This window comes from Ornithodoros turicata, chromosome 5 (genome assembly GCF_037126465.1).
Source record: "Ornithodoros turicata isolate Travis chromosome 5, ASM3712646v1, whole genome shotgun sequence".
Classification (NCBI taxonomy): Eukaryota; Metazoa; Arthropoda; class Arachnida; order Ixodida; family Argasidae; genus Ornithodoros; species Ornithodoros turicata.
The window spans coordinates 68,959,125-68,984,506 of NC_088205.1; the positions used below are offsets into that span (position 1 = coordinate 68,959,125).

The following is a 25,382-nucleotide window of genomic DNA, read 5'->3' on the forward strand; positions in this document are numbered from 1 at the left end:
TAAAGCGCGACGACCGGGAGCGCAGGGAGCACAGCGATCACTCACGGCCACGTGCTCTTGAGCGATGAAAATGTTGCTAATAAGGTAGTAGTTGGAGTAAATTTACACGCAAGGATACGTAAGGTGTGTCAGCACCAGCTCGCGTGGCCGAGTGGTCAGCGTTCCTGGCTGTGACAGCTACAGGAATGCTACAAAACGAGACTGCTGCCCGAGAACAAGTGTTTAATGTCAGATAACCAAGATGGCGACCGAACTACGTGCGCCAAACCGTGACGCTCGCTCCCACGCTCCAGGTATCAGCTTCATCCTTCAGCTACTACACTCCTCCCCCTCACGTTGTGGATACCGTACGGGAGGCCGCCTACGTCGTTGAGGGTACCGCGATGCCTCGATGGCGGAAGCTGGCAGCGATGGTTCCTATGACATGCATGGCGTTTGATCACAGGCATAGTGACATAGTTTGACATAGTGGCGTTGGTAACTGCTGTCTGGAAAAATTGGAAACAGGCGGTGAGGACACTCTAGCCTTCAAGTGATCTGCGCGGACGCGACGATGTTTCAGGCCTTCTAACTCCACCTCGTAAATAACTCGACCAATCCTTCTCCGAACAACACCTTTTACCCAGTGTTGCTTTCGTGTAGGATCCTTAGCCCACACATTGCCGGCAGCAGCAAAAGTCCGTGAGGCTTTCGTGCAACCATCCTCATTTACCGGCGCTTGTATGCGTTGCGGACGTACAAAATCCAGTTCTGTTCGAAACCTCCGCTTATTCAGCAACTCCGAAGGTGAACATCCAGTTGCGATATGGGGAGACGCTCGATACATAGAAACTTTCGTGCCTCTGCTTCCTCTCCCGTAATTGGATTCAAACGCTTCAGTGCAGTTTTGAAGGTAAGAACAAAATTCTCCGCTTGCCCATTAGGCTTGGGGTGGTAGGGCGGTGAGAAAATATGTCGAATGTCTTTAGACTCTGGGTACTGTTTAAATTCTGCGCTGACGAACTGAGGACCGCTGTCGGAGACTAGTTGATGAGGAAGTCCCTGCCGGAAGAATATTTCCTCAAAAGCCTCTATGGTGTCCTTCGCAGTTGTCTTGCTCAGCCTAATAACTTCTGGCCACTTGCTGTATGCGTCGATCACAATAAGATAGTGCTTACCGGCGTACTCAGCAAAATCTGTATGGAGTCTATACCATGGTGCTTCCGGACGTTCCCAGCGATGAAGTGGAACTGGCTCCATGTTGTCCGCTATGGACGCGCAGGACTCGCAGCTTTGACTTGTGTGCGCAATGTCCTTGTCGGTTCCAGGCCACCATACGTAAGATCTCGCCAGCATCTTCATCTTGGTCCGGCCCAAATGTCCTTCATGTAGCACTTCTAGCACTGAGCTGCGAAGCTTATGCGGTATGACCGTTCGCATTCCGAGCATAATGCATCCATTTAAAACTGACAACTCACTTTGTCGTTTGCGAAACTTCTGGAACTCAGCCTTTCATTTGGTTCCATTCTAGACTTCCAATATGCAACGATAGACGTCAGACAAAACGCTGTCCTGGGCTGTCTCCTTCGCTATTGTGGCAGCTGTAAGTGACGAAACAGAAATGAGTTCTGAGCAAACAATGTTAACTTCCTCCACTTCTACTGAACCAATGTGCTTGTCGAAATCGATATCTGGACCTTCTGCCAAACGTGAAAGGCCATCAGCATTTCCGAACAGTTTTGCTGACTCGTACTGAATGTCGACACTGTACCCCATCAAAATTAAAGCCCAACGTTGTAACCATGGGCGTAACCATAGGCAGGAACGGTGCTAGGGGTGTGCGGGGCCTGAGGCAAAGGCACATCGCGGGGCCTGTTTCACACCAGCGGTAATGAAAAGATAAGAAATGATAAGATTTTCGCAGTGGGAGACATAAGCAGTGCGGGAAATGGCGGCAGGAGAGAAGGGTGCGAAATCCTCGGTATATAGCTTGCAGGGTTGGCGGATTTTTCTTAAAAGTGGGACTTTTTGTCATCACATGACGGAAAGCCACATAACACATTCTTCTGTCATTTCTGTTTTAGTCGAAGATCGCGCCTCCGATGAAGTGCATACAAAAAAAAAAATAAAAGTAATCCCTGGTGAGGGCTTCGTGCGCGGGGCCTAAGACGGTCACCTTACTCGCCCCCCCCCCCTTATCACCGGCCCTGCTCATAGGGGTTGTCGATTATGCCATGGTCGTTCTAGTATAGGTCGTGGCTCAGACACGCCGTCTTCAGCGAGGGACGTTAATGTGGTGTGCCACGTGTCGAGATTTCGGCGCCCATTAAAGGAGCAGTCTAGAGACATACAACTTTATTTCTGTTTTTGGTCGGTACGGAATGTTTGGTGGCCGAACATAGTTTTCCCTCTTTCGCCTTCACGATAGACACGTGATGAGCGCCGCCACACGCGTCACAATGTGACGCAAGTGGTAGGGACCTCCTCATTGGACCTGGAATCACATGAGCGAGGTGAGCAACACCGCGCAGGCTGAAGCGTCCGCTGCCGCTTGGGAGACGCCATGCGTTCTCCGGCTGCGTGATGTCCGAAACGGAGGATTTGAAGGCTGTCAACGACACGACCACGATTTTTTGGGACCGCTGACACCACAAGAAGAACGAGTGGTGCAGCCCGAAATTAACTGTGTGTTGTACAGCGATACCCCAGCGCTTCCCTACAGTGTGCAGCCGTGCAGCCACTCCGACAGTTTTCACCGCACAATTCGTTGGTTCAGTGGCTAACAGGTGGCGCCACAATACCGCCGCGATCGCTTGCTTTCTGCTACTGTGAGGTCTGAGATTGCACGAAGCCACGGATATATTACTCTTGTGATTGCAACCTTATTTTGTCAGGCTGCATATATGTTTTGTTGTTTGTTTGTTTTTTAATAGAAAACGGCCAGGGAACGACTGTTTAATCAGCATGCATCCAGGATTGCCAGATTGGGCTATAAACCGCCAAATTGGACTACTTTTTGTGGCGGGGTCTTTTCATCTTGGCTATTTGGCTGTTTTTGGGCTATTCCAGCGTTCCACGCGCACGTGCGCTCGGACGACAGCACATAACGATTTTCACCCCAGTCACCCCACTTCTCTACACTCTATTAAAGCTTTTACTTTTTGTAAGCACGTGGCAGGCACGCATTCGTGTTCCGGCACATAATGCACTGCCGTCTGTCGAGACTGAAAAAAGTAATGCGTTCCCAGGTCGGACGTGTTAATGGACAGCAAAATAGATATGAACAGATACGAAGACACACATGTCGGAACCATTTTTCGGAATTCGGTGATCCTGTGGCGGACACAGGCGGTGATACTGCAGCGCAGCTTTTGTTCGTGTACAATCAGAATTTCCAAGTTCAAAGGAACCAATTCCCGTGCAACTTTATTCTTCTTCTGAAGGTGCTGAGTTTGAATTACTTACGCAAACTGGAGAGAGTGTGTAGTGCTCGCTGGTGTTCCATTATTAAAAGCCCGAAAACTAATGCTGTTGGAATATTAAAGACTAACAGGTCTGTGCACACTTCAGTAATATGGTAGATGTTTCCGAAACTGTTGGGTCTCAGTCAAAGCCTTCTTTGCTTGCCACTTTCTAACGCGGCAGTCGAACGCGTATTCAGCCAAATCACATACGTTGGCGAAAAAAGAACTTAGGAATAAGAATAACACCAACAACAACTTTATTTTTTGAGACTATCAGATGAGGCTTGAGAACACTCTTCACGTGAAATTCGCTCTGTACACAAATAGACGTTTCTGTAAAAACTTTGTCGTCGCTCATAGCCACAGTTGCTTCGCGGCGCTAGCACGGAATAAAAAAACAAAGTACTTGTGCCACCCGACGCCTTCCTGAACAGTTTACAAGCGAACTAATGTATATATCAATAAACCAAGAGTTTACGCATATGCGCTTCTCATAACCCATGTGCATATTGCATCTTATGCTGTATTTTCTCCCGGTTTTGTTAACAGAGTAACGAAAACGCTTTTGGCTATTTTTTCTTTGCGGGATTTTCTGGCGGGAGACAAGTTTGACATCTGGCAACCCTGCATGCATCATGGCGGCTCGATCCTCGGGGTGCGTGCCACCATATGCCAGGCACGGAGGAGAAGTAGGCCCGGATTCTCGCTCCGCCCTGAGGGTTAAGTGCACGCGCAGGGACCCTTTCGTCCATTCACGAAGCATGGACAGAAGGGCCCCTTCGCGTGCGCTTAACACTGAGGGCGAACCGAGAATTCGGGCCGTAGTGCCAGGCAGCAGGTGATGCTAAGGTGGCAGGCAACTCGTCGTCTTCCAGAGCCGTATATTAAAAGGGAGTCTGGCCATTAATGGGTCATGCCTATACCTCAAGCTCCACCCACTTTTTCAGCTTTCCGACCAATGAAGTCTTGAAATATGGGGCGCTATCAATAAACCTATCCTCACTTGAGAGAACCTGAGAGAACTGATGTTCTGAGGCTGGAACAACATAGAAGGGAAACAACACCAACTTTATTTTGACCTTGGAGAGTGGGGAGTTTCATCGCCACAGGCGATACTCTACCCCATTGCTGGTTGGAATGGGGGGAATAAAATAACGAGCCCCTTCACAATAACGATCGAAGTCCGATGGTGTCCAGAAATGTCAGAAGAGCTTTGAGCGCAGAGCGTTGCTGTGCTGGATTGGGCCAGGGACCAAGCAATTTCGATAGGGAGAAAGGGCGAGAGTCCAGCTGACGAAGAGACTCGGAGAGTGTGGTTCGGGAAGGTTGGTAGTGAGGGCACTGAAGAAGAATATGCTCCAGATCCTCAAGAGCACCACAGTGGCAGCAGGTGGGAGAGTCAACTTGTCTCAAGCGGTAACGCCACTGAGCTGTAAAGGCCACATCGAGGCGCATTCGGTGGATTAACGCAGCATCTTGACGAGAGGTGTTTCGTGGCATGCGGAAAGCGAGCGTTGGATCAACTCTGCTCAACATAGAGGGGGGAAGAATGTCGGTTGTCCGTTGGCGGGAAGCCAGGGGTGTCACTAGGCGTCGCAGAATTGAACGGCTGTCTCCTCTCAGCAGAACAATACGGGTCCGGTTCCGATGCGAGAGTGCTGCTTCTGCGGCGCTGCCGGCCTGCTCGTTCCCCACGACACCACAATCGGCTGGAACCCACTGGAGAACTAGCCTGTGGCCTGCGGCGTAGATAGTGTGGTAAGCCATTAACACATCTGTGACTAGGGGTGCGGATGGGCCTCGTATGCCGGAATTTTCAATTGCTTGAAGTGCAGATTTGGAGTCTGTAAAGACTGCCCATTCCCGGGGTGTAAAATCAGCGATGTGTTGTAGAAAGAAAAGGATCGCATAGAGTTCCGCAGCTGTGGAGGAGGTTGGATGTGAAAGGCGTCTTCCGTGCACGACGCCTTCGGATGGAATGACGAATGCTGAGGCGGACTTGTTGTTTCGGGATGCGCCATCGGTATATGCTGCCGTAAACGTAGAAAACTTCTCGTCTACCAGAGCATGAAAATGGGCTCGGAGAACTTGACGGGGGACGTGATCTCTTCTTTCCAGTGGGTTTGGGAGGCGTACAAAAGTGGGCGGTACCGGTAGAGACCAGGGGGCTTCCGGCGGTATAGTGTCCTTAGTTATGAAGCCAGTGAGAGTCTGGCGTGTCCTCTGCGGTACTCGATAGAAGTCGCTTTCAGGGCGGTATCGAATTTTCCTGAGGAGCGGGTGGTGGGGAATATGAGCACGCAAACGAAGGTAGTGCCGAGCCGTTTCCCGTTCACGGAGAACTTCAATCGGCAGCTCACCAGCTTCAGCCAGTACTTGCCGTGTTTCAGCCATTCTTGGAACTCCGAGGCATCGACGAAGGCTTCGAGCAAACAGGGACCGAAGCTTCAGGGCATACAAAGCCTCAATTTGCCTAAGAAATTAACGATGAAAGATGAAAGTCACTGAAAAGGTTAGCCAGCTGTAGGAGTCGAACCCGTCGCGTCGATCATCTGCGTCGATCCCGTGATATGAATGCGCGTATGAGTGAGCAAAAATGTAAGAGTGAAAGGAGGATGGGTGAAAGAGAGTGGCTGGTTTGTCCCTTCAGATGACGCACCCTGGAAGTCGCTGAGAAGGTGTGTTAGCTTAGCTCAGTTGGTAGAGCGCTGAACCGGCAATCCAGAAGATGTGGGTTCGACTCCTACAGCTGGCTTCAAAAGTTAGCTCAGCTCAATTGGTAGAGCCCTGGACCGGCAATCCAGGAGATGTGGGTTCGACTCCTACAGCTGGGTAACTTTTTCAGTGACTTTCTTGTATCCTCACTATTTGTCCCCGTATCCAACATGGGCAGCGCCATTTTGGGTGGCAAGTGTTCTGGATGGGATTGAAATGGATACTTCTCGCAATCTGCAAAACTAGTGGAGTTTTGGTGCAAATTTGATGAACGCTACCTAGGGAGCGTAAGGCACGTCGGGAATTGTCGTCTGCTTCCGTCGTTGTACCGCTGCCGGCAGAACCACCTGCTGGGACACCTTCTGTTGCCGGTATGATTTTTAAACAAATCTACATGAATAGTTGGAATATAAAAGGCAAGAATGTTTATATCGATGAAATCCAGCAATTAAATATAAGATTGTACAGCACACTGCCGTTTATGTTATGATTTCATTATGATCGCTGTGTTCACTAGGCCTAACACCGGCGACAAAACGTATTATTTTCAGTCAGATATCGGTGGATGAGCATAAGTTGAAACTGATTTCCGAGAAACGTATATGGGGATGTACATTTGCAGTGTAAAATCAGAGTAGTCTGTGAAAATTTTTTGTCACGAAATCCCCGCTTCACTGCGTTTGTTTTCGTCGCCATTTTGGGTGCCAGTAAGGTGTCATGGCGACCCCCTTGGTAAAAAGGAAACCAATCAGATGACCGAAACTCCGATTGACAGGTCGAGCCTCTTTTGGTGACTCCTCCCAATGGCAGGACTCCCTTTTAATATAGAGATAAGCAGGGGGATGGAGACAAAATCTCTTGTGTTTTTCTCTTCAAATTCAGGATGAAGGCAAGGAAACTGTATCTTTTTAGCACTATACACGGTCATGAATGGGTTCTAGAGTCCGTAGTTTATGGTCCGCAGAAGCTTTTGACGCCTTGCAAAAGCATTACAGAAAGAAAAAAAAGGAAAAATTAATAGATAAAATGAGAAAAACATCACCCCTCCCTCTGCCTGCTTCCGGTCCAGCAAAAACTAATAGGTATGAGCGGACTTCGTTTACTAAGCCGACTTGGCATTACATCTTTCCCCCTCCTAAGTTGTACCCCAAGACAAGTTATTGTATAAATATCATGTTGAATTATGTATATTTCAAAAATTTTATGGTTCTTAGTGTTTGATGCTACTCATGTCACACAGTGAACAACTTGAAGGAGCTCAACAAACCACGCCCATCGCAGTACATCTACAATAGGGCTATTAGCGAATGTTTCCCGTAGACCAAGTCGTCTCTGTTTTTTACACAAAGAAAAAATACTTTCATTCAGTCCTCGTCAAGTTAAGGCTCCCCTTCCATGAACAACATATAGACATCACGAAATGCTGCACGTTCGAATCAGGCGAAGTCTCCTTTATATGTGTAGATCAGTCTTACATAAGAACAGAGTGCAAAGATTGCAATAAACTTCAAGGATATTTAAAAAAGAACCTTTGCTTACGCACTCAAAACGCAAGCACAAGGAAAGAAAAAGTGTACACTTCCAAACAACTATAGAAACACACTGCAAGCCATAGCCATACGCGCAGGCACCGGCGGACACGAAAGTCGCCCCCCGGACGATCGCCGCGCCACCACTCACCGCTCGGCCGCCGAACTGAAGTTCTCGCGCGAGTTTCCTGACCAGAAAGAGTATTGAGTGACCGTTGTACCAATGTGGTAGACGCCAGCATTCCCTCGCGAAGACCAAGCGGCACTGTAGCAAACAACTGCAAACGATCAACAAAAGTTCCGGTGCAGAGTATTCTCCAAAGAACATGAATCCCTGACATGACGTCAAATCAATGAAAGCCCACTATATGGACAAGGTTTAGGCACTTATTACACGAGTTGAGAAGGGAGGGTGAAACCGGTTTTCAGTCTGTCGTTTGACAAACTGCGCTTCCACGCACAGCTGAAATATTTCGGGTGCAGCTTGGAGCAATATATTATGCTTTCAAAATAGGTGCTAACAGAAAAATTTCCAATTTCTCGTCAGAGTCGCTTTAACCACATTTAACCATTATAAGCCTCCTTTCCTGCTCTAAGCACACGCAACGCTTCAGCCTGAAAAGCAGGCATGATGTGCAGCCTGTGTTGCGTAGTCTTCTTCTCCGTTCCGTGTCTTGGGGTTTTCCTCCATCGTCGTACTTCAACAGCTAGCCTGTGCCGCCTTCGTGTAATGCAACATATGCTTGCAGTGTGAGAACAGCGACACAGAAGGTTTATGCATCCAAATTTTCATTCTTCATTCATTCCAAAAGTTTATTTTAACCAAGCGTAAAAACAAACATATTAAAATGCTGAAATCAATTCCAAATCAATTGCGCCAAAAAAAAAGGCACTGCACACAGGTCGTGCACTTTCTAGCCATCTAGAACCCGTCTAGAACTGAGTACTGCTTCTAGGAGGGTACCGCTTCTACGACCACCACCATGTGAACACTCCAACTTAGGTGTGCAGCCTAATTAAGATATGAGACATGTGTAATTGCATCTCTTGCATTTGTGTAGTGCATGTACCTGATTGTGTGCACAGCGCAACGAGCACCTGTGTCCGCACTTTGCAACAACATTCGAACACCGCATCTGGCAACTGCTGCTGTCCGAGCACATCCTAGAAGCAGTATGGCCACATTCTAGACGTTCCTCAACAACCACACTGTACAGGGTGTCTATGTCTCTACTACGATCCACCCACGGTGAGTAACCGCAAGCATGTGTTCTCTCAACACGTTCCGTGCAAGGCGAATCTCTCGAAGAACACACCCGACGAACTAAATGCCCACAGGGCATGCGTTCCTCCACCATTTGTTGGCAGCGAAACGTCCTTCTCATGTAGCAAACAACCTCTGCCTTGTGGCCGCAGCCAAGTGTGGCACCAAGTTCTCTGCACTGGTAATAATGGCGATCTGTTGATGCGGACGAGCAGGGAAATTTCACATAGTGTTCACAGTCTGGAAGCTTAGTGCGCACTCTTACGTTACAGGACTTTGATTTCCAGTAGTTGGAAGTTGCCATCCAGCACTCAAGCACCACGGTGTGGCCACAGGGAAGTTCTTTCTCTACCTTCAATGTACACATGGATGTATCGCAACAAGTTCTGGTAACACGATGGCCACAAGGGAGTGTCTTGATAACACGCTGCTGACACAAAAATCTTTTCTGCTCGTGACAAAGGATGGAAGCTGAATGCCCACAGCTTACAGTGGACACGCGCTCTATGCATCGGTAAGTCAAGCGATCCCTGTCCTTTGAAAAGCAGGGGAACTCTGCATGGTGTTCACAGTTTGGAAGAGTCGCTCGAACCATTACATTACATGGAGGAAGGCGTAGGCTCCTGTTTAGACGCCGCAAGGGGTCGAAAACAGCGTACAATGTTGCATCGCTGCAGCACACCATTCTTGAGTGTCCACAAGAGAGGGTGACACTAACTACTTCTTCGCACCGCTGAATATGTGCTCCCGTGTGGCATCTATTAGGACATGTGTGACCACAACGTAGTTTCTTGCCGCATCGCTCTCTGCAGGTGCCATTCTGTGCGACTGCACTGCGCAAGGCGCCTCTGATGTCTGTATTACAATCCACCCACAATTGACCAGGTTTTCTCTTAACACATTCCTTGCAAGACAAATCACTCGAAGAGCACACCCGACGAACTAAATGCCCACAGGGCATGCGTTTCTCCACCATTTGTTGGCACCGAAACTTCTTTCTCATGCAGCAAACAACCTCTGCCTTGTGGCCGCAGTCAAGTGTGGCACCAAGTTCTCTGCACTGGTAATTCAGGCGATCTGTTGATGCGGACGAGCAGGGAAATTTCACGTAGTGTTCACAGTCCGGAAGAGACGTTCGAACCATCACGTTACATGGACGATGGCGTAGATGCTTATTTTGATGCTGGAAGGGGCGGGCAGCAGAGTACAGCGGCGCATCGCTGCAGCGTGCCATTCTTGAGTGTCCGCAAGAGAGGGTCACACTAACTTGTTCTTTGCATCGCTCAGTGTGTGCTCCTGCGTGGCATTTATTAGGACACGTGTGACCACAACGTAGTGGTTTGCCGCATCGTTCTCTGCAGCTGCCGTTGTCCTTGGACTTTGTCGCAAAGTCTCGAGGGCTTGACATAAAGACAGGCTTCCCTGGGTGCCTGATGCATTCTAAGGTCAGGGGACCCAGTGAGATGTGCCTTGATTCGTTCACAATGTTCTGGAACTCTTCGTCCTCGGGAGGGACATCACCGAAGGCATAAACGGCGCACAGACTACGACTTATTGCAGCAGCAAACATTTTCCCACTAGACTTTGCACTAGCATAGATAAGAATTATCACAGCACAACGTGGGTACCATGAACGGATGGAAGCGGCCCTAATGTCGACACCCTTAGCATCCAGGACTGATTGCACATGATGCACAGTGTCTCTGCTGGAGTCCAGGGTTAGAACGGCAAGACTACTGTTTCCATATCCATGACTTACAAAGTGAGCTGCAAGCTGAACGAGCATTAACAAGGCTGTGTCCCTTTGCTTTATGTTGAAGAACCTTATGTATTCCTTCACACCCCTTAAAGAGAAATCTGTAGTAATCCGTGATACCATGCTTTCACCAGTGCATGCACTTAATACTGTGCAGATGTTCTGTGGCAATACATACTGCATGTTCAGCTCATAGTGGCCAGTAGTACCACCGCCATGATGAACCCGGTGCCACAAAGAGCCATTCACTTGTGCTGCGTCAAAGTTGTTTCCAATGAGCACTACTTGCTCGATGCTAGGAAACATGATACCTGGGAGCAGAAAGTCTCCAACTCGTTGGGCTCCAAGTACCATCAGAATCCGTGGGCAGAGTGCCTGTAGTAAAAATCTGTGTTCAATAGCAGCTTGGGGGCTTACCACAACAACTGGCTTGCCAACGACTTGAGTTGTGGTGGATTCTTTTGAAAGCCTGTTGTACACTTGACTTTCGCAGGTGACTTGCTCTTGTGCTATGCACAGTTGACGATGGTGATTCCTTCTGAAACGTGATACCCACAAGTTGTACAGAATCCACTTGTCAAAAATGTCAAGGGAGTAGATATTCTTGACGTGCACCAAATCAGGAAGACACTCATTTTGAGTGGTGGAAAGCTTCTGCCATACGTAAATGTTTTTCATGTACACATTCTGCAGGAAGTGCCCTTGCTTCCCTCGCTGCAACTCCATTCTGCCTTGGACCACCCGTTTCCCAAACTTCCTGTTGAAGTTTTCATCATGTTTCAAAACGTCCCGGTAGCGTTTACATTCTGCATCGTAATTCATCGCTTCAGCATTAGCAACATGCTCGACTTCTTCGGAATTCATCCCATAAAAGAGCCACTCCCGTACATAATTTCTCTCTTGCCCCAACTTGTGAGAAAATGATCTTGTGAAGTCCTTCAATTCATCCTGATGCAGGACGCGAAGTTCCGAGGCCACAAGGACAGACGCAATGTTGCCAACTCTTGCGAGAGCTTCATCAAGTTGACGTTTCGCATGAACAACATCGGGAGTAGCCGTTGCGGTTTCCATAACCATAACAAGATGTTGATCAAGCGTGAAGACTTGTGAGTCAGGTATGCAAGCATTGAAGGGAGAGAAGTCTTCTGTGACAACCAATGCAGGCTGCTTTTTTCCGTACCAGACAGGCGAGTTGTCTAAAAGCATTCTCACAATGCAGGATGCAAGACGAGTCGCCCCACTTCCTGATGGTGCATGCACCGTGGTTATGGCGTTCGTAATGGCAGAACGTAGGGCACCGTACTGCCGTTTGTCCAGTGTACTTACATCGTCTGGCCAGTGACGACCCGAATGTCCGAGGCTTTCAAAGCGGAGTGGTGTCTGGTGCGAAAATATTGAAGATGCCGGAACAGCAGCTGTGTACCCGCTCAAAATATCGAAGTGTGCTCTCAAAGGCTGCTCGCTATGGGCTGTGGTTAATGCCCAGAAAAAAGGAGCACTCATCCCAGCATCTGCAACCTCCAACTTACTGTCACAGTTCGTGGCAAGCTGAGAATTATACAAGACAGCGAGCACTTCCTTGTTGTGCCTGACCACTTCCCCGTAATAGATCTGCCTCTTTTCGGTGTCTTTTAAGAGTATTACTCTCCCACTGGAGACCTGCGGCTGCGGTTCTAGTGCCCAGCCAAGGCCGCGGCCTGGTACGAGCCTCTGCTTTTTCAAGTGGAAGAAACCGATGGATGCTGTGGCTCCAGTGAGGCACGACCTCAGATGTTCATTAAATGCTCTCAATGGCCCGCTGTGCATACCTATGCCATCGGAGTCTGCAGTACGGAGAATTAGTTGCTCGTAGGTAGGCAGAAGGAGAGTTGTTCGTTCAGTGCTGTTCAGTCTTCCAGGCTCCAGAGTGTCTTGTCCCAAAGTTGATGCTTCCAATCCCCGTGAGGGAACGGTTTTTGGTATTGCACCTGCAGAGGTCTCCCTCTTACTTGCTCCTGAACCTCCATTTCCTTCAATATCCTCTTCTTGGTTTCGATGAAGAAGGTCCCGGCAGGCCGATCCTTGCACTTGAGTCTGTTCAACTGTGGCATCTAGGATGGACGGTGCAGGGCCACCTCCTTGCTGAGCACGTTGATAGCTGGAGAGCAATGTGGTATTGGAAGCAGAAGGACTACTAGGTTGGTTTTGAGCTCGGCCTCTGTGCGCCCGTCTCCTCCGTCGTCCTGGCCCGATTTGCTGGTGCTGAAGTGATGCTGCATCATCCCCGGCAGAGCGTTGCTGATCAGAGGCGTATGCCACCCTATGTCTGCCACTGCCGCGACCACGGCCACGTTCGCTGGCAGCAGACATCTATCAGCTGTGGGCAGAGAAAGAACACATTAAAGGGGCGAGCAACTGTCATTTAGGACTGCCCGAAACCCTGCTTACTTCACAGTGCTGCCTGCAACGTAAAATACTTTTATGAATGTTAAGAAATAATTTAACTAATGAAGCATTATTAATTTAATTAATTAGCTAATTTAATTAATTGAAATAAATAAAATTAAATACGTGAAATATCAAGAAATATTGTTGATGAATAATGTTTTATCACTGCAGAATCAATCGACCAATCAATCAAATAGAGTTCACTGTCGATCGAAGAAAAATATGTAGTGAATATACAGATGGGGGTCCTACAGTTAAAAACCAGTTTCCAATCCAAAAACTAGTTCCAATCCAACTGAAAAAAATGCCCTGAAAAATTAACAATGTGCTGAGCAGCGAAACCTTGAAGGCAAGGTAGGGAATGACATGGGATGGGCTGGCCCGCAGGCACAGCACAGGCCTATACAGGCTTCTCACAGCTTTTGACCTGGGGATAAGGACAGCACTAACAGCACTGTTGCAGCTTTCAGAGTGTTCGCCATCACTGTACTTTGGCGGAGCGGACAAGGGGGCATGTCGTGGAACTGTTCCAGGCAGTGTTTCAGCCCGGGGGGTTTGGTATACGTGCCCTGAGGGCAGGCACAGCGGGACACCCGCGTGTGGGGGACCCCGAAGGCGAGAGATGAGCTCCCTGTCTTTCTGGAAGTTGAAGACTTTCCCTCTCTCTTTCACTGTATATGTTAGTTTTCACTTGTTTTTAGAATAAAGTAGTGTGTATATGTCCACTATGGAGAGCGGGTGTGTATCTGTTTCCTCCGCATGAGAAACACGGTGGCGATTACAGAGCAGCGTAGCTTCAGTCAGATATTTTCTCTACAGAGCGGATATTTTATGAATTTCCGCAACAGCACACACATAAGGACAGCACTTGATCCACTTTATCAGCCTTTATTAGGACTCCCTGTGCTACACCCAAGAACAGAATATGAATGATGACTAAAAAGTCTCCTCGATAGCCCACTAAAATCACATAGCCTCCATCTGCTCTCAATGTTTGGAGGTGCTCTGGGAAGTCGAACCTGGTGGGCACAGCGTCAGGCCCCAAACGAACGATCTGCCCCGTTCTGTCGAAGCAGCTGTCAAAATGTTTGCTGCAGACCACTGATGTCTTCGACGGTGTCCAGTCCTTTCGCCTGACGTTCACCACCCACTCTTTTAAAAGATCCAGGTGGCTGTGAGGGAACCTGCATTAAACCATTTATGCCATGAATTGCGGCCATGGTGACAAGGCTGATCCAGGTAAGCAGTTGGCGATACCATGAACGCCTAACTCAGTGGTAGATCCCACACCTGACAAGTGCGCTTCAACACCTGCTGTGTGCTGAGACCATACAGAGAACTGCATGAAGTCTGTACTATCAAAATGACTTTATCCAGATAAAGTACTGCTTAAAGTTTAACATTTAGATCTCGAGGTACGAATCAAAGTGCCGCGCACATGCTTGACGGCTACGTTTTGTCGCCTCGCTCGTGGACTAATAAATCACATATGTATATTTATAGAACTAAGTCACTTACTTGTGAAATGCCGTTCCCGGTGCCTTGCCAGTATGTGCAGTACATCCATAACCACAGCAGGCGGGCATGACACGATAAAAATGTTACGCAAAGGCGCATGCAGAATATGCAGCTGTAGTCGCGAATGGCAATGTTTTGAGCTTCCCAAGATGGCGGCCGGTGACCGTACGGTTGCACCCTCAATCCGCTATCCAGCCTATTACTCATGGAGGAAGGAAACACAAGGAGCGGCTCTTCCCTCCAGACTAGCGTAGCCACCCTCTAGTGGTCGCTCGAGTCAAAATCGCCATTGCTTCCTGTCCACCACGTGATCCCCTCTAAAGTTTCGGTTTTGCAAAGCTTTGTTTCTCGCGCTGCTCTCCGTATGATTTTGCTTTTTGGAAGTAATCTATTGTGAAAATGTGATCACCGTCGTAGAAATGACGTATGGTAATGTGTTCCTGTCCCGGCTGCGGCTCTCGAACTGAAAAGCAGCTCTGCCACGGGAACGCGTTTGTTCGTAGTATACACGGTAACTTGCTTTAGTTGCCCGTGTGTCTTCGTGTTATCTTGAATTGTCCATTTGGGACCTCAAACTCTGCCGCAGATTCATTTCATATATTCTGTTGTTGTGCAAATCTGATTAATGAAACGGCATTCTTTACCACTTAGTCAGAAAAGTACATACGTAGTAACCGTTGCCACACAAAATGTTTCCGGTCCCGCGTACTCCTTTTGCGTTCTGCAGGCCTGCGTTTGCGTCCTGCCTGCAACGCAGGCAGGAACAGTAAACATTCGAACACACAGAAATAAAGTGCAAGCACGCGTTCAACGTAATACTGCCATCTGAACTGCGACACAACTACAGCTCGCGTCGTCTGCTTTGCTGGAGGCATGCTGTCTGGAGGGTCACGTGAGCGGTCACGTGGTAGACAGGAGCATCCCAGAATGCAATGCGAGGCCGGCTACGCCCGTCCCCATGGAGGAAGCCCGTCCCGATAGAAAAATGTCGGAAGGGCCGCTCCTTGTGTTTCCTTCCTCCATGTTATTACTAGAGATCAGTGGTTCCATGTTGTTTTATACGTATCCGGTCCTGTTAGTACATCCCTGTATGTGTGAGGGGGTATACCATACCCGTCTTGATAATAGGTATAGGTGTGCACATAAGTGAATTTTCTTTCTTGGGGTAACTTGAAACCTCGTTGCTGCTTGTTATATCACTGGCATTTTGAAGTGGGCCACGAGGGGGAGGAGACAGCCAACACCAGCGCCTTATCCAGGGATATGCCTGGCAGATTTAGCATTGCTTTTTTCTTTTCTTTTTCAACACAGAATGTGTTTATACGACACTTTTCGTCGCGCTTGACCCTTACGCAACAACATCGGGAATCTCTTTGCATAAAAAGCCCAAAGAAACAAACTCGTCACCACCTACACCCTTCATGTCTTTTTAACAAGTATCTGTCCGTTACCACCTAAAAGCTGCACACCGTGTGAAGGAGTGGGAGGCGCTCATTATTTGAATAAAAATTCAAATGAGTTTCGTAAAAAGACAACTTCTAAAGCAGGGCGCTGTCGGCATTAAAATGGGTACTAACCCTTTTGGGACCTTCAGAGCACCCCTTTTAGAGAAAAATGTGCCACTGAAGCGGGTCATTTGTTGCAGTAATTAATTAGTATGGGTTTACATATTTTTGTCGTGGGTGGTCGCAGTGAAGCGCAAGAGGACACTCTTCCACTCCCTTATCCACCAATGAATTATGTCCTTACACCATTGACTTACACCAGTGAATTACGTCCTTTTGTGCTTCACCGCGACAAAATACATAAACGGAAACATATTAATTACAGCTACAAATGACCCCGTTCGGTGGCAGATTTTTCTCTAAGAGGTGTCCACTGAAGGTCCCAAAAAGGGGTAGGAACCATTTTAATGCCGACAGCGCCCTGCTTTGGAAGATGTTTTTTTATGAAACTTATTTGAATTTGTATTTAAATAATGAGTGCCTCCCACTCATTCACACAGTGCGCAGCTTGTTGGTGGTATCGGACAGATACTTGTTAAAACGAAAGTTCGTCGATTGGTGCACCCGTCCGCAAATTATTTAGCCCGGGGAAATAAGTGAAACACCTGGTGCATGCCACTGCCACAACTGTAGCGAGAGGACATATCATGCTATAGCATAACGATAGCACAGCGATGAATCATGAGGCCCGCTGAGTACCAAGCAGTGCTGCAGCAGCTTCGAGCTCACCTGCACCAGGATTAAGATCAGAGCAAGCTTGATCTTGCTGTACCGGTATGCTACGCTAAACACATTCTGTGTTATGAGGCCTTTGTCAGCGTGACCAAGATTTTGTTTTACATTATTTCACTTAGAATTTTTGTCTACGCCTTTGTATAGTAAAGAACATTTATAAAACAAAATATGTATATACATTACGCATGTGTGTGTGTGTGTATCTAAACGTGAACAGTTCACATATATAAATTCTATGTTTGTTGGTTTCTCTGGCATAAGTTCTTCACTGTGCGGCAGCAGAAATCTGTCAGTCAAGTAGAGTTGCTATCGCGTCACGAGCGAAAATGCGACTGAGCTTTAAAAGCACACACCCTGTATAACGACGTATGTTTCTGTGCTGTGCAGCCTAATGCAGCCAACTCGTAGATAGCAGAAGCTTATCTGTCTCGTACGGAGCAGCATGTTGGTTAGTTTATTATGTTAGTCCAATTAAGTTAAGTGTTTGCATTTCCATGTCCAAGCGGTCCAGGTAAGTTCCCCGTTGGCAGTTTCCCGCGCGCGACTGTGCATTTTATAGCCTGACAGCATTTGTTTACAGTAGGATTTCGACCACTTCATTTCCAGGTACACCCGTAAGTATGCACGTATAAACGGAACCAGTGAACGGAACTACACTATAGTACACCCCTCTAACAATTTATATATGGTCACTCCGGTCAGTTCAACACGTGCAAAGCAAGTAAACATTTTGCCCTCACCTTGTTACTGCAAACGTGTTTTCACTAATAACGTGTGCGGGGACGAGAGGGAAGGCACATTTGAGACTTGATGGGCTTGAAGCGCACGTTGCCAGCTCCATAGTTTCGGAATACGTGGCAACGAGCTAGGAAGACTAAGCCTGCCAAGTGCAAAGTTCGTTCAATGTAGAGATAACTTGATGCGTCGAGATAAGTTAGCGGAACGCGTTCCGGTTATTTTTCTCGACACATCAAGTTATCTCTACACTGACTGAGACTGCATGCCAGTGCTCCCAGCACTGAAGGAAACGAAATCGGGATTCGAGAGGCACGAAACACAGAAGGACGGACGGACAAAACCATAAAACTCTTTGTCGCTAGTGATGGGCGATACTATCGATAGTTTTTGACTACATGTCCAACTACCCAGTGAACCGAAGTTTTTGGACTATCGATAGTATCGTGAGTTCGTGACATATGTGGTGCTAAAGCTTCACTATGGTGGCTAGATGAATATTGTCTGGTGTGAGGAGCGCCCACAGCCTCCTTTCCAACGGAGCGGGACTCTTGCGGAAGACGGCCACCAGGCAAGCTGCTCCACGGATGTATGCTAGTTTCTGGCCGCGCTGGCTGGTCCCCGGGCGGAGTTCTTTCGCCGTGACATATCAGAGGGTGGAATAGCGACGCTGTCACGTCTTTGAAGTGCTTTTATTTTGCTTTATTGTCGGCTGTGCATTGTTTCTGTGGAATGGTGAGCCTTTAGCAGGCTTCTGACGCCCCTGTGAAGAAAAAGCGGCGTGCAAAAACGAACAGAGCGCCGACCATCCGTCGTACATGAACGAATTCAGCAGGGGGGCCCACGCTACTAGTCAGAAACGCTCTTCAAGCTTGTCTCCAAACTTGAAGATACCTTCACAATGCTGTTTTCATATCATAAAGGGCATGCAGACAGCCTACTAGAAGTATTGGCATGTGCTAGGGGCAGTGATGGGCAGTACTTGATGTACCAAGTACTCAAGTAGAACTTTAAGTACATTTCTGTGTACTTGTACTTTGCTTTAAGTACATTTTAAACCGCGTACTTTGTACCATACTTAAAGTACATTTTTCCAAATACTTTCCCATCAAGTACTCAAGTACACAAACTTGGGCTCCAGACAAAAAGTCACAAAAGAGTACCAAAAATGCTCATCAAATGCCCATCAGTGCTTTTAGTGGGATGCTGTACCAAGAGTCCGTCTGACATTTTACCAAAAAGGATTTTTGTGCTGTTAAAGAGCATATTTGTTGAAGCAAATTTATTGTTGAGAGGCTTGGAACGTTGAAAAAGTATCAACACTTCTATGATTATGTAAAACGAATGGAATGCATAGACATCCCACATTATAACACTGCAACAGGCAGCACAACGACTTGGTCAATCGTCATTTCAATTCTTCCAATGCAGGGTTCTATGCATTTTTATATTGTTTCGTTCACTGGCAATGGATAATCATTTTATATCACAGTGTGTGATTGCATTACATGATGAACACTCTGAAAGACACACATATGCTTTACTTTTTACATTTCACACTAGGCAGGTGATCTTCGATCAGTCAGGATATAATACATAATCAGAGCCCAGATGACTCATTACCTCTCTACATGTAACTGCAAATTATGTCATCTGATTAAGTCCATATTCACGGGTTAGCACTTAACCTAGGACTTTATGGCTTTAGAGCATTTGTCAAGAATGCTCGCTAAAGTTTTGCCAAACAAGCAAGACACATATACTAAACAGTGAAATGCAAAGCGATATAAATTAAATTCGCAATGTACTTGATGAATACTTGAAGTACTTTGCCTAGTACTTTGTACTTTACTTGAAGTACATTTGGAATTGGACATTTGGACATCAGACTCATGTACAGTGTTCTTTGCTTTCATTGTGTGCATATGTATGTACATATATATCATGATGAGGGGACGACACAGGCTGTTGCTATTGCTGTGTATAATAAATCTTGTTTTGACATTGCGAGGTTGAAATTTTGAGATGATCGTGTCTTCATTGACTGATAGGAAACTTTATACATCGAGGAACAAAAAGAAAGATTAACCGGCCTCGTTGCTGTGACATTCAAAAAAAAAGAAAAAAAAGAAAAGAAAACAAAAGAGCTAAAAGTAAGAATGAACAAAGAAAAGTAACCTGATAAAAAAAGAGATACAAAAGTTGAAAAGGAGGGTTACCATCAGCTTTGCGACGTCAAGCTACGCATGGGACATACAAAGCTGAATACTTGTTCCTTTGCGTGCTTGAATAAGCGGTCTTCAATGTGTTTTAAGCTATTACCATTACTGTTTTGTTTTCCATTGATATTTATCCCCCACCGTTCCATTCCTCCGCAAAAGTTCTCGGCCACATGGGCGAAAACGGCCCGTTCAGCAGACGCGCTTCGGGAGCGTTCGGGAGAATCTTCGCACACATCCGTGTTGGCGCGCCACCTGACGGCGTCTTCCGCGAACGGGCCGCCTCGGCTGCGCCGCCCCTCACACCAGACAATATTCATCTAGCCACCATAGCTTCACGCTTCACCGAGCACCTCGCTTGAGCCAAGCCAATCCAATCTAGCACGTTTTCCGAAGTCTGAATTTCTTATAGCGAATTCCGGTGGTCATTTCGTAGCAAAACGGCCGAGCGCTCGGAAATTGCTAGGTCGGCGACCGAGTTGGATCACGTGACCGTTGCCACCCGAACATGATTGCTAGAAATCTAGCGGTTTTAGGTACTTGGATCACGCTAGGGGCGTCGCGGTCGCAAGTCTTCGAGTTCTGTCGTCTGCTAAACAACATGATTTCAACATGAGGGCCAATGAGAGCACCCGCAGTGCTGATGTGACGACACCGGATACAGTTGAGCAATCTGCTACTCGGTCGTTTTGAGACCGGGCAAAAAAAGTGCTAGCTAGCAAACTCCGAGTGCTCGGAAACCGCCACGCGAACATGCGAGATTTGCTTCATTTTGACCAAGCGAACATGACTGCTCGAGATCTGTCAAAAAAAGTTGCTCCGAAATGACCACCCGAATTCGCCATTAATCATATTTCGCTCCTGCAAACTATCAATAGTTCTTTCACTTCTAATTTAAAATTGGGGCAGGTTATTTCTTCTAAAAACGAAACCTTCTGAATCCGCTTTTCGTTCCTGCAAACTATCAATAGTTTGTTCACTTAGACGATTTTAAAATTTTTAGCAGGTTTCTTTGAAAAACGAAACAGTCTGAATTTTTTTCCGATCGCGGTTTGTATTCGTAGACAGTCCTCTCCGAAACAAAAACCAAAAGAAAGAAATATGACCATCGCAATAATGAAACATTGGCATATTATCTGCACGGCTTTTAAGTGGGCATTGCGCCTCCCGAAATGGCAGTCTGGACTGGGGTTCCGAAGGAAGTGGACGCTTCAGTAAACCCGGCTCATAATGTAAAGAAGTTGTCTTTCTTCTTTTCCTCTAAATTCTTTATCATACAACTGGTGACCCTCCACACTTCGCAACAGACAGTTGACTGTCAAATGACTGCTGACCATGCGTTGACTGTCAACTATCAGTAGTTTCTGTCTCAGCAATATACTTGTTTGTGACAGTTCAGGACATGACCACAAGGACATGCATGAGCACAAGAATCCACAAAATCTATTTTTCTGCTTGATTGGTTTCCGTTTGTGTTTCAGAAAGCTGGTCCTCTGGTTTTTTGTTTTCATTATTTTTTCATGCTGCTTGTCCAAATCTATTTCAAAAATTTCAATAAAGGTATTTGAAAGACTCATAGTACAACTGGGACCATACCTCTACATTTTTGCAGTAAGCAGTTTCGGACTGTGTTGAGCTTACAGGAGCATTAAAGTGGTATCTAACATGGCCCAAAACTGCTGTCATCTTGTAAAGCAGTATGTGAAAAGCATTCCCACAAAATATTTATGTCCAAAGTTGTATCACCACGGTGCAATTAATTTGGAAAATCGCTGCCGCGGTGACAGGCCGGAGCGCTCCAACTGCAGACCACACCCACTCTAGTGTGACGTTCGTGGTAGAGAGCCCCTCATTCGTTCGTAGGAAAAACCGTCTGCTACGAACATTGCTAGCTGCTTCTGGTTGATTTTTATTATTTATATGATTTATATCACGTTTTCTTTAAAAGAAGAAGCATATACGCAGCCTGAGAAAATAAGATTACGATCACAAGAGTAATATATCCGTGGCTTCTGTGCAATCTCAGAATTCACAGCAGCAGAAAGCTATTGCGAAGCTGTATTGTGGAAGCGGTATTGTGGCGCCACCTGTTAGCCACTGAACCAACTGCGCGGTGAAAACTGTCGGACAGGCTGCACACTGTTGAGAAGCACGGGGTTTTTGCTGTACAAACGCAGTTAATTTCGGGCTGCTCCACTCGTTCTTCCCGTGGTGCCTGCAGTCCCAAAAAATCGTGGTTGTGTCGTTGACAGCCTTCAAACCTTCCGTTTCGGACATCACGAAGCCGGTGAACGCATGGCGTCTCCCAAGCGGTAGCAGACGCTCCGGCCTGGGCGATGTTGCTCACCTCGATCATGTGATCCCAAGTCCAATGAGGAGCGTCCTCACCACTTGCGTCCAGGGTGTCGAACCGAACCCGAACCTGAACCGAAAACCGTACCCGAACCGTTATTTTTGCCGGAACCGAACCCGAACCGAAATTTTCATGACACTGTTGAACCCGAACCGGAGCAGAACCGTAAAAAATAATAGCGGTAACCGGTTCGCACAAAACGGTTCGGACATAAAAGAAGTCAGCGTAAGAGTTCCTCTCTATCCCCGAACGAAGACACGTTGGTACACTCTAAATCGTTTCACACCTTTAAAGGTGTAAAATAGGTGTATTAACAAAGATCACACTCCTTTCACACCCTATAACTTTGTTTTGGAAGTTCCTGAGGGTGTAACAATGGTGTACTACACCCTCAGGTGAAATGTGGTGATAGTGTGTCGCCAGGGTGTAGAAAGGGAGTATATTTGTTTTCGTTCACATGAACAAAAGTAAATATATACAGGGAACAGGAAGTTACATTACAAAAGTGCATGCCCTGGATTTACAACACGTCTACAATCTGGTAATGCATGCAGATTTAGAAGATCTGTTGAGAGAGTGCTTAAATTTCTTAAAACACGTTGCTCCTCATTGCAAGACAGAACAAATACATGATAGTGCTCATCATACTCAACTGTAGTTAATGTTTGTATGAGAAAAATGGTATCAGAGTTAATAACATGTATGCCTGCAATCTCAATGAACACGGGTAAGTCCTACTCGGAAGATTCTTTGGCAAGCCAACAGCAAATGTGTTATCATTATCAACTGCACTTTTCACATAGACTATAGATTCTGCGTGAATATCACGGTCATGAATGTAACTCTGAATTGCTTCTGGGGCATGTTGAAGTAGTATCTCCTTGGAACCATCAGTAGATGTGGCATTTCTCATGAAGGGCTGCGACCACACATGCATTTGATAAAATTGATGCCTTCTTGCTAATGAAAGTGTTATGTTCTTAAAATGTCAATTTTTTCTAGCAATATCTTTAAAATGCTGGTGTTTCCCTTCGAAACGCGTACAACCATACAGATAGGAAAGGACCAAACATCCTGATGAGTCGCGAATAATGAACAACGTAATGCATTTTACAAGGGTTAGATATTTGTGGGTACAACACTGTAAAGCCTTGAAGAAGCGAATAAATGCAGCGTTCTAAGTAATGAACACGCATAGGGGGGAGGTGCCTGCTCATGAGAAGGTCTACAGTTTCACGAAAAGCTATATACAGCTGTCATGCTTCACTGCCATGCACAGCTGCCACGCCATACATGATTGTCTGTATGTCGGCTGTGCATGTTTACACACATATTTAATCACCTTGATGTGCATACATATATGGACCTCAATGTGATTATACGCAATATGCTGGTAATTGTGAAAACACAGTTACCAGCATATTGCCAGAAACCCAACAGTTTCATTCGGCATTACACCCTGTACACCCCAATTGCCATGAGGGTGTTAAAATACACCTTAAAAGGTGTGCACCATGAACATTTTGATTTACACCCTTTAAGGTGTAAAACAATTTAGAGTGTATCATCATCACGTGCCTATATCATGGATTTCATAAATTTTCACCTAGCAGTGAGACGACGACGTATAGTAAGTATACTTTCAGCGTCTTTTTAACATGTTGAAGCGCAGTTGTCCTTGTGAGCGCCGCGGCTAGCGCCCCACGCACGCGGTGCGGCATCTACTCTTCAGAGAAGAGGTGCCACGCGGACGAATGAAACAGGAATGGAGTAGGCCAGTTATGTAGCTCTAGAGGACGAATATGCGATCAAATAAGCGCCCAAGATTTCCCTTTACACGTGAGCAGTACAAATTAAACAAGTCAGAAACATGAGAAGTGGAGAAGGAGCGTACGCAGAACGGTGCCTGTTTGATTGGTCGTGGCTTGAAAAGTAAACGTGGTTCTGCTTATTGGTAGTGCAGTTGTGTCGTGACATATTGCCTTTGTGTTGTGGATTAACTAGTACACTGCTGTGAGCTCGGACAGAGTAAGGCTGGCAGGCTTATTTTCGACATGCTTCAGTACGGTTTCAGATCGATTCACGTTGCGAAGGCAGTGTGCCGGCTAGTACTGTCGTCTATGTTACGCTGTCCATCTTATTAGGCTTCCTTTAAGTGTATCTTGCTGGCACTGTGCGTGTGAAAAAAAGATTTTGGGAACAGAAAGTAGCAGGACTACACCGCTTCAACAGCGTGGACTCTATTTGCAATAAGTGTTCATCCATTCCTCATTTCTCTCGCTAAAGGGCTACCTCACCGCTAGAGACGTCAATGCAGACAACAACAGTAAGCTATTAGCCACGCATGTCCTGACAAAAGCAGTTTTATGGAACATATAAAACGGAAGCGTTGAACCGGTTCGCGAACCGGTTCGGGGCTGCAAACCGGTTTGCGAACCGGTTCGATTCTTGGCGTGACCGAACCGGAACCGATCCGGAACGAAATCAAAACAACGCGAACCCGAACCGTACCCGTATTTTTTGCGGTTCGACACCCTGCTTGCGTCACATAGTGACGTGTGTGGTGGCGCTCATCACGTGCCTATCGTGAAGGCGAAGGAGGGTGTTTCGCGCACGGGAGGTTCGGGGAGCTATTGCAGGCGTCCCAATTTAGCTACGGTTGCACTAATTGTGGGAAAACTGTTTTCGGCCGCCTAACATTCCATACTGACCAAAAACAGAAAAAAGTTGTGGGCCTCTAGACTGCTCCTTTACTATTGAGAGTTGAAACTACATATCAATATTCAAACGAGTGGCCGTCTCAACCATCTGCCATCGATAGTATGATTGATAGTGTTTCGACAACTATCACTAAAAACTGCCGCTATCAGCCCACCCCACGTGACTCGTCTTTCAACGCCCTCTCCCACTTCTCCGCTCTTCCTTCCTCACCAACTTTACGGGCTTTTTCAGAGGTACCGTGGCAAGAGTTAACTCTTGCTTGAAATGTGGTGTGCCCGTAAAATTTGCGAAAATTAGGGGCTCGCGAAATGAATTTTACAGATTTAATTTTTGATTTGCGGACTTCTTTTGCAATATACTTAGAAGTACGGAAAAATGACAACAGTGCTTGTTTGGGGAGCTGGCACCGCTGCAGTCTCCAGAAAACAGATTGAGCCAATAAACGTGAGGAAATAGCATTGG

General features: G+C 46.8%; 1 protein-coding gene across 6 annotated transcripts; it reads right to left on the minus strand.

Moving 5' to 3' along the window:
* Nucleotides 1-202: 202 nt before the first annotated feature.
* LOC135394655 (uncharacterized) lies at nt 203-17,965 on the minus strand. 6 transcript variants are annotated; one of them, XR_010422956.1, is made up of 3 exons: nt 17,633-17,965; nt 1,193-1,580; nt 203-1,123 (listed from the first exon to the last, which is right to left on the minus strand). XR_010422956.1 is itself a non-coding variant. In XM_064625502.1 (2 exons), the coding sequence occupies exon 2, from the start codon at nt 13,054-13,056 to the stop codon at nt 8,704-8,706; it is 4,353 nt and encodes a 1,450-aa protein (XP_064481572.1). In that variant the 5' UTR covers nt 13,057-13,063; nt 17,633-17,931; the 3' UTR covers nt 7,411-8,703. The 6 variants fall into 6 exon arrangements, 2 of the variants coding, with proteins under 2 accessions (XP_064481572.1, XP_064481573.1); XR_010422955.1 differs by having other exon boundaries at nt 203-1,580; XR_010422958.1 differs by lacking the exons at nt 203-1,123; nt 1,193-1,580 and adding an exon at nt 6,295-6,505.
* Between the last annotated feature and the right edge of the window lie 7,417 nt (nt 17,966-25,382).

Coding starts and splice junctions, on each gene's coding strand:
- LOC135394655 (XM_064625502.1), bottom strand. CDS start 13,056: ATGTCTGCTGCCAGCGAACGTGGCCGTGGTCGCGGCAGTGGCAGACAT.